General features: G+C 36.0%; 1 protein-coding gene across 5 annotated transcripts in view; it reads right to left on the bottom strand.

The window, feature by feature from the left end:
* Window positions 1-246: 246 nt before the first annotated feature.
* The window catches only part of anln (anillin, actin binding protein), a 37,253-nt gene continuing 24,517 nt past the window's right edge, over window positions 247-12,982 (bottom strand). For 2 of the 5 annotated variants that reach the window (XM_059350364.1, XM_059350365.1), the window contains exons 15-25: window positions 12,819-12,867; window positions 11,904-11,957; window positions 11,763-11,807; window positions 11,524-11,556; window positions 11,409-11,427; window positions 8,913-9,025; window positions 7,881-7,934; window positions 7,534-7,620; window positions 6,449-6,556; window positions 3,047-3,219; window positions 247-1,883 (exon numbers count right to left, since the gene is read on the bottom strand). In XM_059350364.1, the coding sequence (XP_059206347.1) occupies window positions 1,769-1,883; window positions 3,047-3,219; window positions 6,449-6,556; window positions 7,534-7,620; window positions 7,881-7,934; window positions 8,913-9,025; window positions 11,409-11,427; window positions 11,524-11,556; window positions 11,763-11,807; window positions 11,904-11,957; window positions 12,819-12,867 (850 nt within the window). In that variant the 3' untranslated portion in view covers window positions 247-1,768. The remainder of the gene's footprint in view (window positions 1,884-3,046; window positions 3,220-6,448; window positions 6,557-7,533; window positions 7,621-7,880; window positions 7,935-8,912; window positions 9,026-11,408; window positions 11,428-11,523; window positions 11,557-11,762; window positions 11,808-11,903; window positions 11,958-12,818; window positions 12,868-12,982) is intronic. The other 3 variants (XM_059350367.1, XM_059350366.1, XM_059350368.1) reach the window with 3 other exon arrangements.

Here is a 12,982-nt window from a genome sequence, read left to right as displayed (position 1 = left end):
TATGCAGACAGAGTTGTAGTGATCAAGAAAAGTTGGGACACCTGTAGGAATTGGTAGCACCAACTTTCAAGGCTTGATCAACCTCCATTGCTGCAGAATTGCTTCAAGTTGTTAACCCATTTCTTGTTCCCTGAAAAGGGCCTTTTTGTATAATTCTGATTCTAATTCTAATTCATATATCAATCTAAGTGGTTTTGACAGTGCTTGTTAGCTTTTTGTCATTGTTATACAGTAATTTAAGTAGAATAAAAATGTAAAATTTCTTTTATTTTGCAGTACATGAAAGACATCTGGATTTTATCACCATCAAAACACATAGTAGACTGAACTAAGTGATACATTTTGACAAAATGATGAAAGGAATTTTAATGTTTTTTGGTCAAAGCAGGCATTTATTGAAGTCTCAGATCCACAAATACCTGAGAAACTTTAGGAATAGATTCATCTGTTGAACACTCTTACATTTTTCCTGCTTACTTGTATTCTTCTTGATGCAAATGTATGTAGAGTATGCATAAACATTACATCTAGTGTGGTTTGCATTTATTATAAACATGATGAAAAAAGTCATCTTTTACTTGAACTGAAGTAAAAATCTGCAGGGTGACTGTAAAATCTGTTAAATACTCTGCATAAGTAACCCAAGGGAAGAGAGGAAAATATAGTCAAGAATGTTTGTGCTCTACACCACAGCTTAATGATCCTATAAAAGATCCTGTCCCCTTTAAGAATAAATAAATTCAAACTTACAGCCATTAAGAATTATAGACTGATAGAACACAACTTCTTGTGGACGTTACTACAAACAAGCAATCTTAAAAAAAAACTCAACACATGAGCTATCGAGTAAAGCATTGCTGATAGATTAGCACGCAAAAACCTTAAAACAAATCTAGAAGAATCAGCGTATATGCTGATATGAATTAAACAGTAAGATTAAACAGTGTTGCTGTTACATAGTTTGTCCATCAGATGGCACTTTTTGTTTACAGTGTAGAACATTCTGATTCAGTTCCTGTTGCACTGAAAATTGGACCCTTTGTCAAAATGTTTTTTATTTACACATTTCCATAAAAATGACTGTTGATCAGGTTCTAGCGCAGAATATGTAAAAGTCCTTACTCCCAGTTATCCAAATCTTTACCTTATACACTGAAACGATTACATAATAACATTACAAATAAAATGAAAGCTGGTGTATCAAATGGTATCAAAAATCTGTGCATGACTATGAAGTAAAACCGTGGTCAAGTTTTGCCACAAATTAGAAAAGCTAATATATAATGTAAAAAAACTTACCAAAAGTCTCAGTATTGTTCTGTATCGTCATGCAGGGTAAAATGACTGCAGTGCCTAAAATTAGTATTATTCTATAATTCCAACACTTATATATATATATTGATTTCAGCTTTGAAACCAAATAATTTAAGTCATGCATTGTGTTTCAAAAACACCAAATATTGGCATTACCATAAAAAGGCTACAACTCAACAACACCCAAAAACATCAAACCAGCCTGGAAATGTAGAGAGGAAAAAAAAGTGTGCCAAACTCCGACTCCTACACAAAATACTGTACTGAAAAGTTTCAAATGTATGGCTTTATTTACCTTCCTCTGATCTATAACTTGTGTTGAATTACTAATCCTGTAAAATATCCACAAGTCAAAATATTTAACAAATTTGTATACTGTATTGCACTTTGTAACTGTGGGTCACTGATAGTGACAGTCCAAAAGGCAGTAGGGCCCGCTGTGGAAGTGCAGTGATTAAATCGGCCTGTAACAGGCGTCTGGCTGCCACATACGCAGATCCACCACAATCTGGTTCAGCTTCTTCATCCACAGATTCCTCTCGTCCTTTGTGTCTGCACTCAGCCAGTTTCTGCAGTGAAAATAAAATCTGTGTTCAGGAATGCTGGGGTACGGTTACAGGTGACAAAGACTTTTAATATACATGTTTAATATGTGAATATTAGGAGTGTGACGATACTCTGAGCTTACGAGACGAGATTTTAAGAAAACTACAATGACAAAATATATGACTGGACCAACAGACTTTTATTTAACAGAGTTGCACATGCATTTTGAAATGTTTTATTTAGGGCCGGGACTCGATTAAAAAAATTAATCTAACTAATTAGAGGCTTTGTAATTAATTAATCGCATTTTTATCGCATATAAATATTTGACCTGAGAACAGTGAGAAGTAATTTTTTTCACATGGATTTTTAGTATACCATTGACTAATGACTGAATACATAAGCTTAAGCAACAAAAATATTGTTTATTTTTGTTCAAGTCCAACAGACCAGTGCAATTTTTGCCATTAAGTGTAGCAATAGCATATTTAGAAATATAGTACATTTCAGAAATTCAGGTAGCCTATAGGTAGGTAGACCTTCTGTAAACTATAATACTTTGGTTTTTTAAGTGAAACACAATCCACGCTAGCTACCACACTAGCCGCTAGCTGCTATATGTTTAGCATTGAGGTGATACTTGAGGCTGGATGTGCTGCGGTGATATGTGAATTCCTTGTTGCATAGCAACACAACCATGCTCTTATCGACGCTTCCATCCGTTGTTTTTTTGTAACAAAATGTCCCATCATCCACAGGGCCAACCAAAGCGCTCTCATCAGCTTCTTCCTTCATGTTCACTGTGGTTTGTTGTTGTCTGAAGTCATGAACGCTAGTTGGTGCTCCAGTATGATCGGTCCGCCTGAAACTCATCCAGTGAGAAACGTTTGCGGTGCAACAATAAGTGCGATTAAAATGCGTCAATTTTTGTGTAATTAATTTGTCTTAATTAACGCATTAAGTCCCGGCCCTAGTTTTATTATAACTCTTTACATGCATGATGTAAGCATGAGCTTTTAATAAACTTCTTCTTCCACAAATTGAAACTAAAATTTATAAAAGTTAAAATAAAATAAATAAAAAAGAGAGACTGCTGCAGGAGGACTGTGCTTCTTCGATTGGTTCTTACTAAAGATCTCGTCACACCCCTAGTGTATATCTATTTATATGAATGGTGGGAACTTACTTGGTGACACACATGGTGTTCTTGCACTGGCTGACTAGTGTTTCTTTGTCATCCTCTCTTTGTGGTCTGACCGTGATGAGCTCAAACGTGTTGGGTCTGGCACAAAACTCTCGGTTGGCTGGTTCCACCTTCTTACTGGTGCAGTTGGCGAGGTTGATGCGACCAATGGGATTCTGACAGAAGAAGAAAGACAGGGAGGGTCATCATAGAAGTGACAGACACAAAAAATGAAACACTTTGAATGAAGATATATTTTAAGTCATTTAGAAAGAGTGTCACCATTACATTGTTTGACAAAAGAGAACTTCAGTGATACTAATCAAAAATGTTCATATCACAGGATTGTGCCCCCGAATGTTGATGATTCAAGGAGCCAAAAAATAAATAAATAATATATATATATATATATATTTTTTTTTTCTTCTTCAAAATAAAATAAAAATAAAATATATCCTCATTCTTATTTTGCAATACAATATCTATGCAATACAAATACTCTCAGGAAAAAACCTATGTAAGTATTTTATGTATATAATGTGTATAGATACACCGCGTTCCAAATTATTACGCAAATTGTATTTAAGTGTCTTAAAGATTACATGTTTTGTTTTTCAATTAAACTCATGGATGGTATTGTGTCTCAGGGCTCTTTGGATCACTGAAATCAATCTCAGACACCTGTGATAATTAGTTTGCCAGGTAAGCCCAATTGAGGAAAAACTACTTAAGAAGGGCGTTCCACATTATTAAGCAGATGACCATTTCCAAGCAATATGGGAAAGAAAAAGGATCTCTCTGCTGCCGAAAAGCGTGAAATAGTTCAATGCCTTGGACAAGGTATGAAAACCTTAGATATTTCACGAAAACTTAATCGTGATCATCCTACTGTTAAGAGATTTGTGGCTGATTCAGAGCACACATGGGTTCGTGTAGATAAAGGCACAATGAGGAAGGTTTCTGCCAGACAAAAACATCGGATTAAGAGAACAGCTGCTAAAATGCCATTACAAAGTAGCAAAAAGATATTTGAAGCTGCTGGTGCCACTGGAGTCCCACGAACATCAAGGTGTAGGATCCTCCAGAGGCTTGCAGTTATGCGTTATTCTATCAGTTATTCTATTCGGCCACCCCTAACCAATGCTCACAAGCAGAAACGGCTGCAGTGGGCCCAGAAATACATGAAAACGAATTGTCAAACAGTCTTGTTCACTGATGAGTGCCGTGCAACCCTGGATGGTCCAGATGGATGGAGTAGTGGATGGTTGGTGGACGGCCACCATGTCCCAACAAGGCTGCGACGTCAGCAAGGAGGTGGCGATGCATGTTTTGGGCCGAATCATGGGGAGAGAGCTGGTCGGCCCCTTTAGGGTCCCTGAAGGTGTGAAAATGACCTCTGTAAAGTATGTGGAGTTTCTGACTGACCACTTTCTCCCATGGTACAAAAAGAAGAACCGTGCTTTCCGTAACAAAATCATCTTCATGCATGACAATGCACCTCTCATGCTGCAAGGAATACCTCTGCATCATTGGCTGCTATGGGCATAAAATGAGAGAAACTCATGGTGTGGCCCCCATCCTTCCCTGACCTCAACCCTATTGAGAACCTTTGGAGCATCCTCAAGCAAAAGATCTATGAGGGTGGGAGGCATTTCACATCCAAACAGCAGCTCTGGGAGGCTATTCTGACATCCTGCAAAGAAATTCAAGCAGAAACTCTCCAAACACTCACAAGGTCAATGGATGCAAGAATTGTGAAGCTGCTATCAAATAAGGGCTCCTATGTTAAAATGTAACTTGACCTGTTAAGATGATTTTGATTGAAATAGCTTTTGATTTCAGTAAATATGACCTCCGAATGCTCGAAAATCCAAAAATGAGCAGTTTCAGTTCTTAAAAACCTATAAAATGTTATAAAACTCTGCCGTGCGTAATAATGTGGAACAGTGCATTTTAAGTTTTTTATTTTTGAAAATATACTGTTATCATTGGGAGGTTTGTCCAATCACATTATAATTAATTAAACTAACGGTTGATGACTTAAATTATGCTGACTGTCATTTGCATCGACTATTTAGGAAAATCGGAGAAAAAACTCAGTTGCATAATAATTTGGAACACAGTGTAATGTATGTATACGTGTTATTTTTTAAATTTCATATGCAATATATAATATAACATAGTATATGTGCCACCTGAATTTCCCCACTGCAGGATAAAATTTTATCCTTTAACTTTATTCATTATTATTAATTTTTAAAATCATGACAATATTGTATTGTGAATTGTATCATATGAGTTGAGTGTATCAATACATCCTTACTGCAGTTAGCCATGATAGCTATTCAATGGATATATCATGTTTATTTTGAAAGCATCAGGAGGATCATGCAGTTTTAGCGATATATGCTATGATACTGTATTCTTTGTTTCCCTGAAAGAGTCCCAATGCCCATTTTTATGGCAAATATTCCATTGTTGAAATGTACCAGAATGTCGAATAGATAGAAGACAAAATTAATATACTACTATAGTACGGACTAGGGCTGCACGATTATGGCCAAAATGATAATCACAATTATTCTGATCAATATTGACGATTATTAATCATGATGATTCATCATGTTAGGGAAAACATCTGTATTTCTATTGCACTACTTTTAAACAAACAATAGGAACAGTTTTTAGTGTGTGTACAGAGTGTCTGGTGCTTGTTGTAAACAAACAGAGATCGCTAAGTGAACACCTCCGGCAGCAGCAGCACATACACATTGTACTGCTACAGAGCTAACTGCTAGCCTATTAGCAATTTTCAGACTGGACCCTAAGGGGTTAACACCCCCGACGGCTCTGCAGCTTGGAGAGACTGCTGCAGGAGGACTGTGCTGATTCGACTTTGGAGACTTTTTCTTACTCTCGCCGGCCCCCGCCTCGTTAAGAGGAGTAAAAACGAGTCTCCAAAAGTCTCCAATAACACCAGAAAAAGTCGATGGATTTGTCACCAGTCACTTTTTCAAAAAAATAGTGGCCAAATATAGCCACAAAGTTGTTAAGTTGGCAACACTGCTTTGCCGGCTTTTACAAATGGCGTGTTGTTGTGGCGTCGAGTACTACGTCACATCCTGCTTAGCCCTCGCTCGTTATTTATTTAGGCAGCTACATGAAAGCTCAACTATGCGTTCGCCCCCTGGTGGTTGGTTCTACTGGTGTAGAAAGTGCTTGATTAGATATGCAGGAGAGACGCATTTTAAAATGAGAATGAAATATCGCCGACAATCAGGTTAATTTAATTGTGGCGGTCAAAATCGCAACCATGATTAAAATTCGATTAATTATGCAGCCCTAGTACAGACTACTAATCCAATAACAATAATAACAATAACAGTTTTGTTGTAGAGCTGCTACCTTGCGTTTCTCATCGTCTGGGTAGGTCCAGTAGGAGATGCAGTATCCTGACAAGACACACCACCTCCTGTGCCAGGCTCCAAATCCACTCACATCTTCAAACATCGTCTAGGGTCGGAGAAAACATTAATGTTGGGAAACAGAATCAACAAATTAATGCCAGCCTTAGCATTAGTTAATCTGTGGCGATTATTTTCAATTCAAATTCAAACAACTTTATTAATGCCACAAGGGGCAATTTATTTTGAGCAGCAGATTGTCGTGGTTCATACAACAAATAGTCGATACATAAATAGTCGACACAACACACAGCAGACAACAGCATGGAGCTTTGAATGGACACAATATAAAAGCCTGAAATAGCCTACTGCATACAGATTATTTATAATGCACACTGCTTTAAGAATTTAAGAAATAAGGAAAAAATAAATAAATAAAAACCTTATGAAGAATTTAAAAGTCTTAGTGCAAGGGGGACGAATGATTTGGAGATTTGTTTTACACCTAGGAAGGGCATAACGGCCCTAAAGGTAACAGAGAGAATTCATGGCTCGGGGCTAAAATGCACTGTGCTTTACGGAGGATTTGCTGGTTGCAAAAGGAACTTAAGTCTCTTAGTTTTACTCCGGTAATCTTAGAGCAGGACTTCACAATACTAATCAGGCTGTTTCTGTCTTTAACTGAGAGACAATGAAACCAACAGATAAAGGAAAAGCACATAAGACTCTCAATAAATGCTTGATAAAAACAACAGAGCATAACAGGCCTGACAGAAAAATAATTTAGTTCCCTGAGAAGATGAATTCTCTGTTGTCCTCGCTTAACAATAAAATCTGTGTTCACATCAAATTTGAGATGGTTGTCGAAAAGGTCGCCAAGTATTTGTATGATGAAACAATTTCAACTTTTTGGTTATGCATGATGCATTCAGTAGGAATTTCCTTCTTACATCTAAAATCAATAATTAATTATTTGGTTTTGGATACATTTAAATCCAAAAAGTTACAGTCACAGTTACAGCCTATTAGCAACTTTCAGACTGGACGCCAAGGGGTTAACATCCGATTGATCTGCTTTGTACTCACCAGGAAGCCCTTCTCCTCCACTTTTGAGCCAACTTCACACTGCATCTTGAGGTAGACGTGGCCCTCCAGAGGACACAGGAATGGCACCTTGAGTCCAAAATACAGAAATGTCATGAAAAGCTCAGGCAATGGGTACAGGTACAAAAATGTCCAGAGATGTGGTTTAAGAAATAAAGGTTACAAAGTTAGTTATTTTAAATGATTAAAAAGAAGTTAGACAGAAATGAAAAGCAATGAGAACAGGTTTGTGATCAAATCAAGCAAATATTAGTGTCACAGTGCAGTGAAGAATGTGTTTATCCTCCTTCCCACACAAAAAAGACACATAAAATAGGACAAGTAGTAACCTTGGTATGAAACATGCGACTGAGTAGTTCTCTTTCACTTCTTTCATATTTGATCTAAAAGAAAGATATCAAGGTGGGTGAATGAGTGCACAGGGAGAGCATACAGGGCTACTGTGTCTCTGTATAGCCTGTACACAAATGTAGCACTATGAATAGAGAGCCATTTGTTGGGGTCATACATGGATAGACAAAGAACAGCCACAAATACAGTAGAATGCAAAAGGAGAAAAGTAAAGTGCTCTAAAAGTAGGAATGTGGAAAAAGCACAAGAGGGTGACTCTTATGAACATGGTGCAGCTCATAGCAAAAATCCAAGAGCATTGAATACATATTTTCTTTGACCCTTTATAACATATACAATCTAAAGTCACTGTGTAATATGAATTTATAATCTATTTGAAATTTTTAAGGTATTTTCAGACATTTTTAGAGACACTGAGCAAAATTCTTTACCATAACATATTTTTAAATACAATAAAAAAAAAGAAAGAAAAAAAAAAGTTTATTTTCTTTGGCAAGCACTTAAATATGCTCAAGGGTAGCTGGTATCACCAAAATGTATTTTATTAAAATGTACACATATTTTAATGCAAACAATTCTATCATTACCATAACATCTAACCATTTTTTCTCATCAATTTTCATTCAGATTTTGTTCTTTATACATTGTTAAAAACCATTATGTTTGATGATATTCTGTTAAATTATAAATTTTTTAAACAAATGTATATATATTTTTATAAATTTGTTAAATATTTTTTGTATACAAGTGTGGTAGAAACCATGACATTTTTATCTGGACGCATTACGGTATGAATTTGTGAATCAAAAATATGTTTAAAAATATAGAAAATATTATTTTAACAAAAAACAATGAATTGTGCCTCATTATGGCTACATTGTTCATTCAAATAAAAGTGAAATATATTTAGTTTAATAAAGTATGTCCTTATAATCTTCACAGACTTCGACTGACTTCATGACAATCACCCAAGAGGAGTTTATGAAAAGGTGACATAATGGCTTTTATACCTTCTCCAAAGGAAATTTGTTTTTCCCAATAGAGGACAGGTTGAGCTTGTGTGATCCGACCAGGACAAAGTGACTGGTGCGCACAGCGTTGGGTCCTCCTGGACTGGCCACAACTACACACAAAGAATGACATCATTAACACCTCGTAAAAAGCTTAAAGGGCAGCAGCAGTTTTACACACCAAAATCTTGTCCTAAGGAGTACTACTCAGCCAGTGATAACAGCTGTGTTATGTCTTCTTTTTCAGATGTGAGAAAACAACCGTGTTGATCTGATCAGCTTTGGCTCAGAGACAACACATTCATAACAGAAAGGCTGTGTTAAAAGGTAGGGGCATGGAGTCTTAAACAACTTGGACATTCTCTTGGCAGTGAGGGTGTGTATAATATTACAATTGCATTATGGGAAGTGTAGGATTAAGTTGTTTTGGAGCTTGCCCACACTGCAAAAAGTCAGCTCTTAAAAACCAAGGGAAAAAAGTACAAAAATGAATGTTGGTGTATTTTGCTTAAAAATAGCAAAATTATCTGCCAATGGAACAAGAAAATTTGCCTTGTCAAGACTTTCCAAAACAAGTAAAAATATCTCACCTCAATGAACCCACAGATACCTTAGAATTAGTGTATTTTAACTAATAAGTGACTTTTTCTTGATTCTAATGAAATACACGTGACCTATTTTGTCAATATGTTGAAAAATATTCTTGAATTAATAAGTAAATGCTAGAGCCATCATCTTGACATAATGATATGCATAGGCATTCTATTTCTAGAAACCAGCAAAGTCAGACTAAAAACTAGTGAACTTTTCTTGATACAGCTACAAAGATTTTTATCTGTATGTAGAATATTTTCTTTAAATTCTTGAAATAAGGCAAAAGCCATGGAATAAATGAAACAGTCTAAAATAAAAACTGTCTAAAAAATAAAAACTGCTTACTAAGAAGAACTATCTTATCAGACAAAAAAATAAGCATATATCCCCTGGATCTAAGATATTTCATCCTACTTAGATTTTAGTTTTTGCAGTTCATAGAGACGGAGAGCAACATATCATATGCTGAAGACCAGGGAACATTATACTCCATGAACTTTGTACCGACTGAAGGAGCAACCTCGTCAGTTCTGTTTGTTAGCAAACAGAAAAATGGTCAAAAGCTGCTTTGTGGTGAAATGTACTACCAACAAGTTAAAGAACCCACAACTAAGTTTTCAAAATCTGACAAACTGAAAAACTTAACTTTTAAGAGGATAAAAGTGGATGTTAGCCAACATTAGCTTGTTAACAGCCAACATTTCTGGTAGACAAAGTGCTGAAATAATCAAATTATATTATTGTAAAAAAAAAAAAAAGATTGTCATAATCTTATAGTTCTATCTGAAAACAGACATTTTGTTCGCATTTCAGCCAATGGTTGTCTAAAAGGAGACATCGGAGACACAAACGTAATAAACCACAAAGGTAATAAAAATATGCAGCTTTTAATGCAATAATCTCACAAATGTAATACATTTTCCACAAACATAACAGCCCCTGCCTACTATAAACGTAACAAGCGATTTCCCACAAATGTAATAACTATTAGGTTTGCATGGAATTATTAAATTTGTGGGGAAGTGAAAATCTTCAACTTTCAATATTGTAATAAGTTCCCACCAATGTTGTTTGTTTGCCTATACACACTACTAATACTGACTCTGGGGGCAAAATCCAGCTGCTGGATCTCCGCTCTGCTATCACACCACGGACGCACGTACACAGCAAGCAGCATTGTCATTCATTTTCATAAGTTAGAATAATAGGCTAATGTGACTGATATAGTTTTCACACCCAAAAAGTTAAATTACCTTGTCAAAATTATTTTCCCCCATTAAAATCCAGCATCAAGAAATATGCAAATATATGGCATCCCAAAAGTTTGAAACTCAAACATTCAAGTGTAAGAACAATATGAAAAACACATTTTTGAGTGGAGGGGGATTATTACATTGGTGGGAACTTCTTACAATATTGAAAGTTGAAGATTTTCAGTCCCTGCAAACATTTGCAATTACATTTGTGGGAAATCGCGAATTACGTTTGTGGTAGGCAGCGGCTATTACCTTTGTGGAAAATGTATTACGTTTGTGGGATTATTGCATTAAAAACTGCAGATTATTATTACGTTTGTGGGATTATTGCATTAAAAGCTGCAGATTATTATTACGTTTGTGGGCATTATTACATTCGCAGGCGTTACACGGATTGCTCTCCCTAAAATGGGGGCGGGGCTTAAGTGCGCTCTGTCTCTAAACTAGAGAATAATGAGAATCTGCTTCTGATGCTTCAGTTTTCTGTCTCTTGCAAGTCTCCCAACTTTAAAGAAGCGCAGTAGTCAAACACCATTCGCCTACATTAAACATGCCATTGAAGCTTTTTGTGAGATGCAAAAGGCCTCCATTACATTTGACCCAATAGAACAAATTGTTTTTTGATGGAGCTTATATCCTGACATACCTGGTGTCTGGACACTTTTCTGCAAGACAAAAGAAAAAAAACAACAAATTTAAATAAGAGTCACATCATGATGAAAGATTTCCTGGGTAGATGAAAATCAATTTGAAATGCTTACAGTGATGGCGAGGAATCTCTTTGGAGTAATAGCCTAGGAAGAGAAAAGTAAAGCAAATCATATGTTATTGATTCAGAAGGAAAGATGGCAGTGACAGTACAATGTGTCTGTGCCATACATCTCACTAACTAAATGAAACGACCCCCTAAAGCTGTGGAGAGAAACAGTGACTTCTTTATCTGGCCACACAGTGCACAACCACCCACATGTGAGGGATTTGATACAGAAACTGTTCATACCGACATACACAAGTCATGGGCCTCATGAACCTGTCTCCATATTGTCTGAACACAGACACCACACACACACTTCAAGTATTAAAACATGCTCCATCATTGACTGATCATGCGTTTTTCGTTTTTTAAAAAGGGGGAACTTACCTTTGACTTGCTGGGTTTCTTCTTTTTGTCACTGCAGAAGTCACGCTTCTGCACCTGAGGACATTAAGGCACAAGACTGTAATGAATACATTGTCAGTAATTCTAGATAGCAGCTCAATACCAAAACATGTATGGACCAAAATGTTCTACAAGGCAAAAGCTATACAGCAATTAAAGTCTCACACAAAAAAAGTACAAAAAATGTGTCATATTTTAACTTTGAATTTATCTTCTCTTATGGCATTGATGTATTTGACATGTAAATGGTCATCTCGAGTAAGACATAGGAAGACTCACTAACAGATTAGTAGGGACGGGGTTTTATAAAATTAAAGAACTTTACCAAAGACTCCCAGACGCTCTACATTTTTACATATACCAAGAATTAAGTTTAAAGAATTCACTTATACCCACAGCAATTAATGTCTGTTCATGTCAATTTGACAACTAATACAGGATTGTTTCATTTCACGTAATAAAATATTTCTGGTTTACATGAGTGATTGTGTAGATGAAACACGAGATTGAATTGAAAATCAATTTGAGCTCAAACATCCCTAACCAAAACAGTTCAAATATAGCATTTTCCAAACTTTTAAGACTGTTCAAACCCTACAGATATTAAAAAGGAAGACAATAGTAACTCAGGGGAATCAGTATTTGCAGACACTATCATGCATAATCTGCATCCAAAATTAAGTAGTAATGAGCTAGGCAATTCCCACTGGTTGAGAATACTGAAATTGTTGCAAGACACTTTCCCCAAATATGCTATAACCACATGTGACTTCAAAATCATGACAGATATGCAAAGAAACTAGATATTTAAATTCAATTAGTAGCCCTTTAAAGTAAGATAGTTCAAACCACACCAGGAAAGCATCATGTTTTTTATGTCTAAATGGAGACACTTACCAAGCAATAGACCTCGATATCAATTCCAAAGTCGCTGGAGACATCCGATCTGAACGTAATGAGGAATATTTGTTAATATTCAACAATCATGACCAATTGATCAATTTTCAGTTGGTTAGGGTTAGATGACCACATTATAAATATCGTATTTCCTCAAATAGTAG

This window comes from Centropristis striata, chromosome 14 (genome assembly GCF_030273125.1).
Source record: "Centropristis striata isolate RG_2023a ecotype Rhode Island chromosome 14, C.striata_1.0, whole genome shotgun sequence".
NCBI lineage: Eukaryota > Metazoa > Chordata > Actinopteri > Perciformes > Serranidae > Centropristis > Centropristis striata.
Note: the sequence above shows the minus strand (reverse complement) of the source record. Positions and strands in the feature narration are given on the sequence as shown.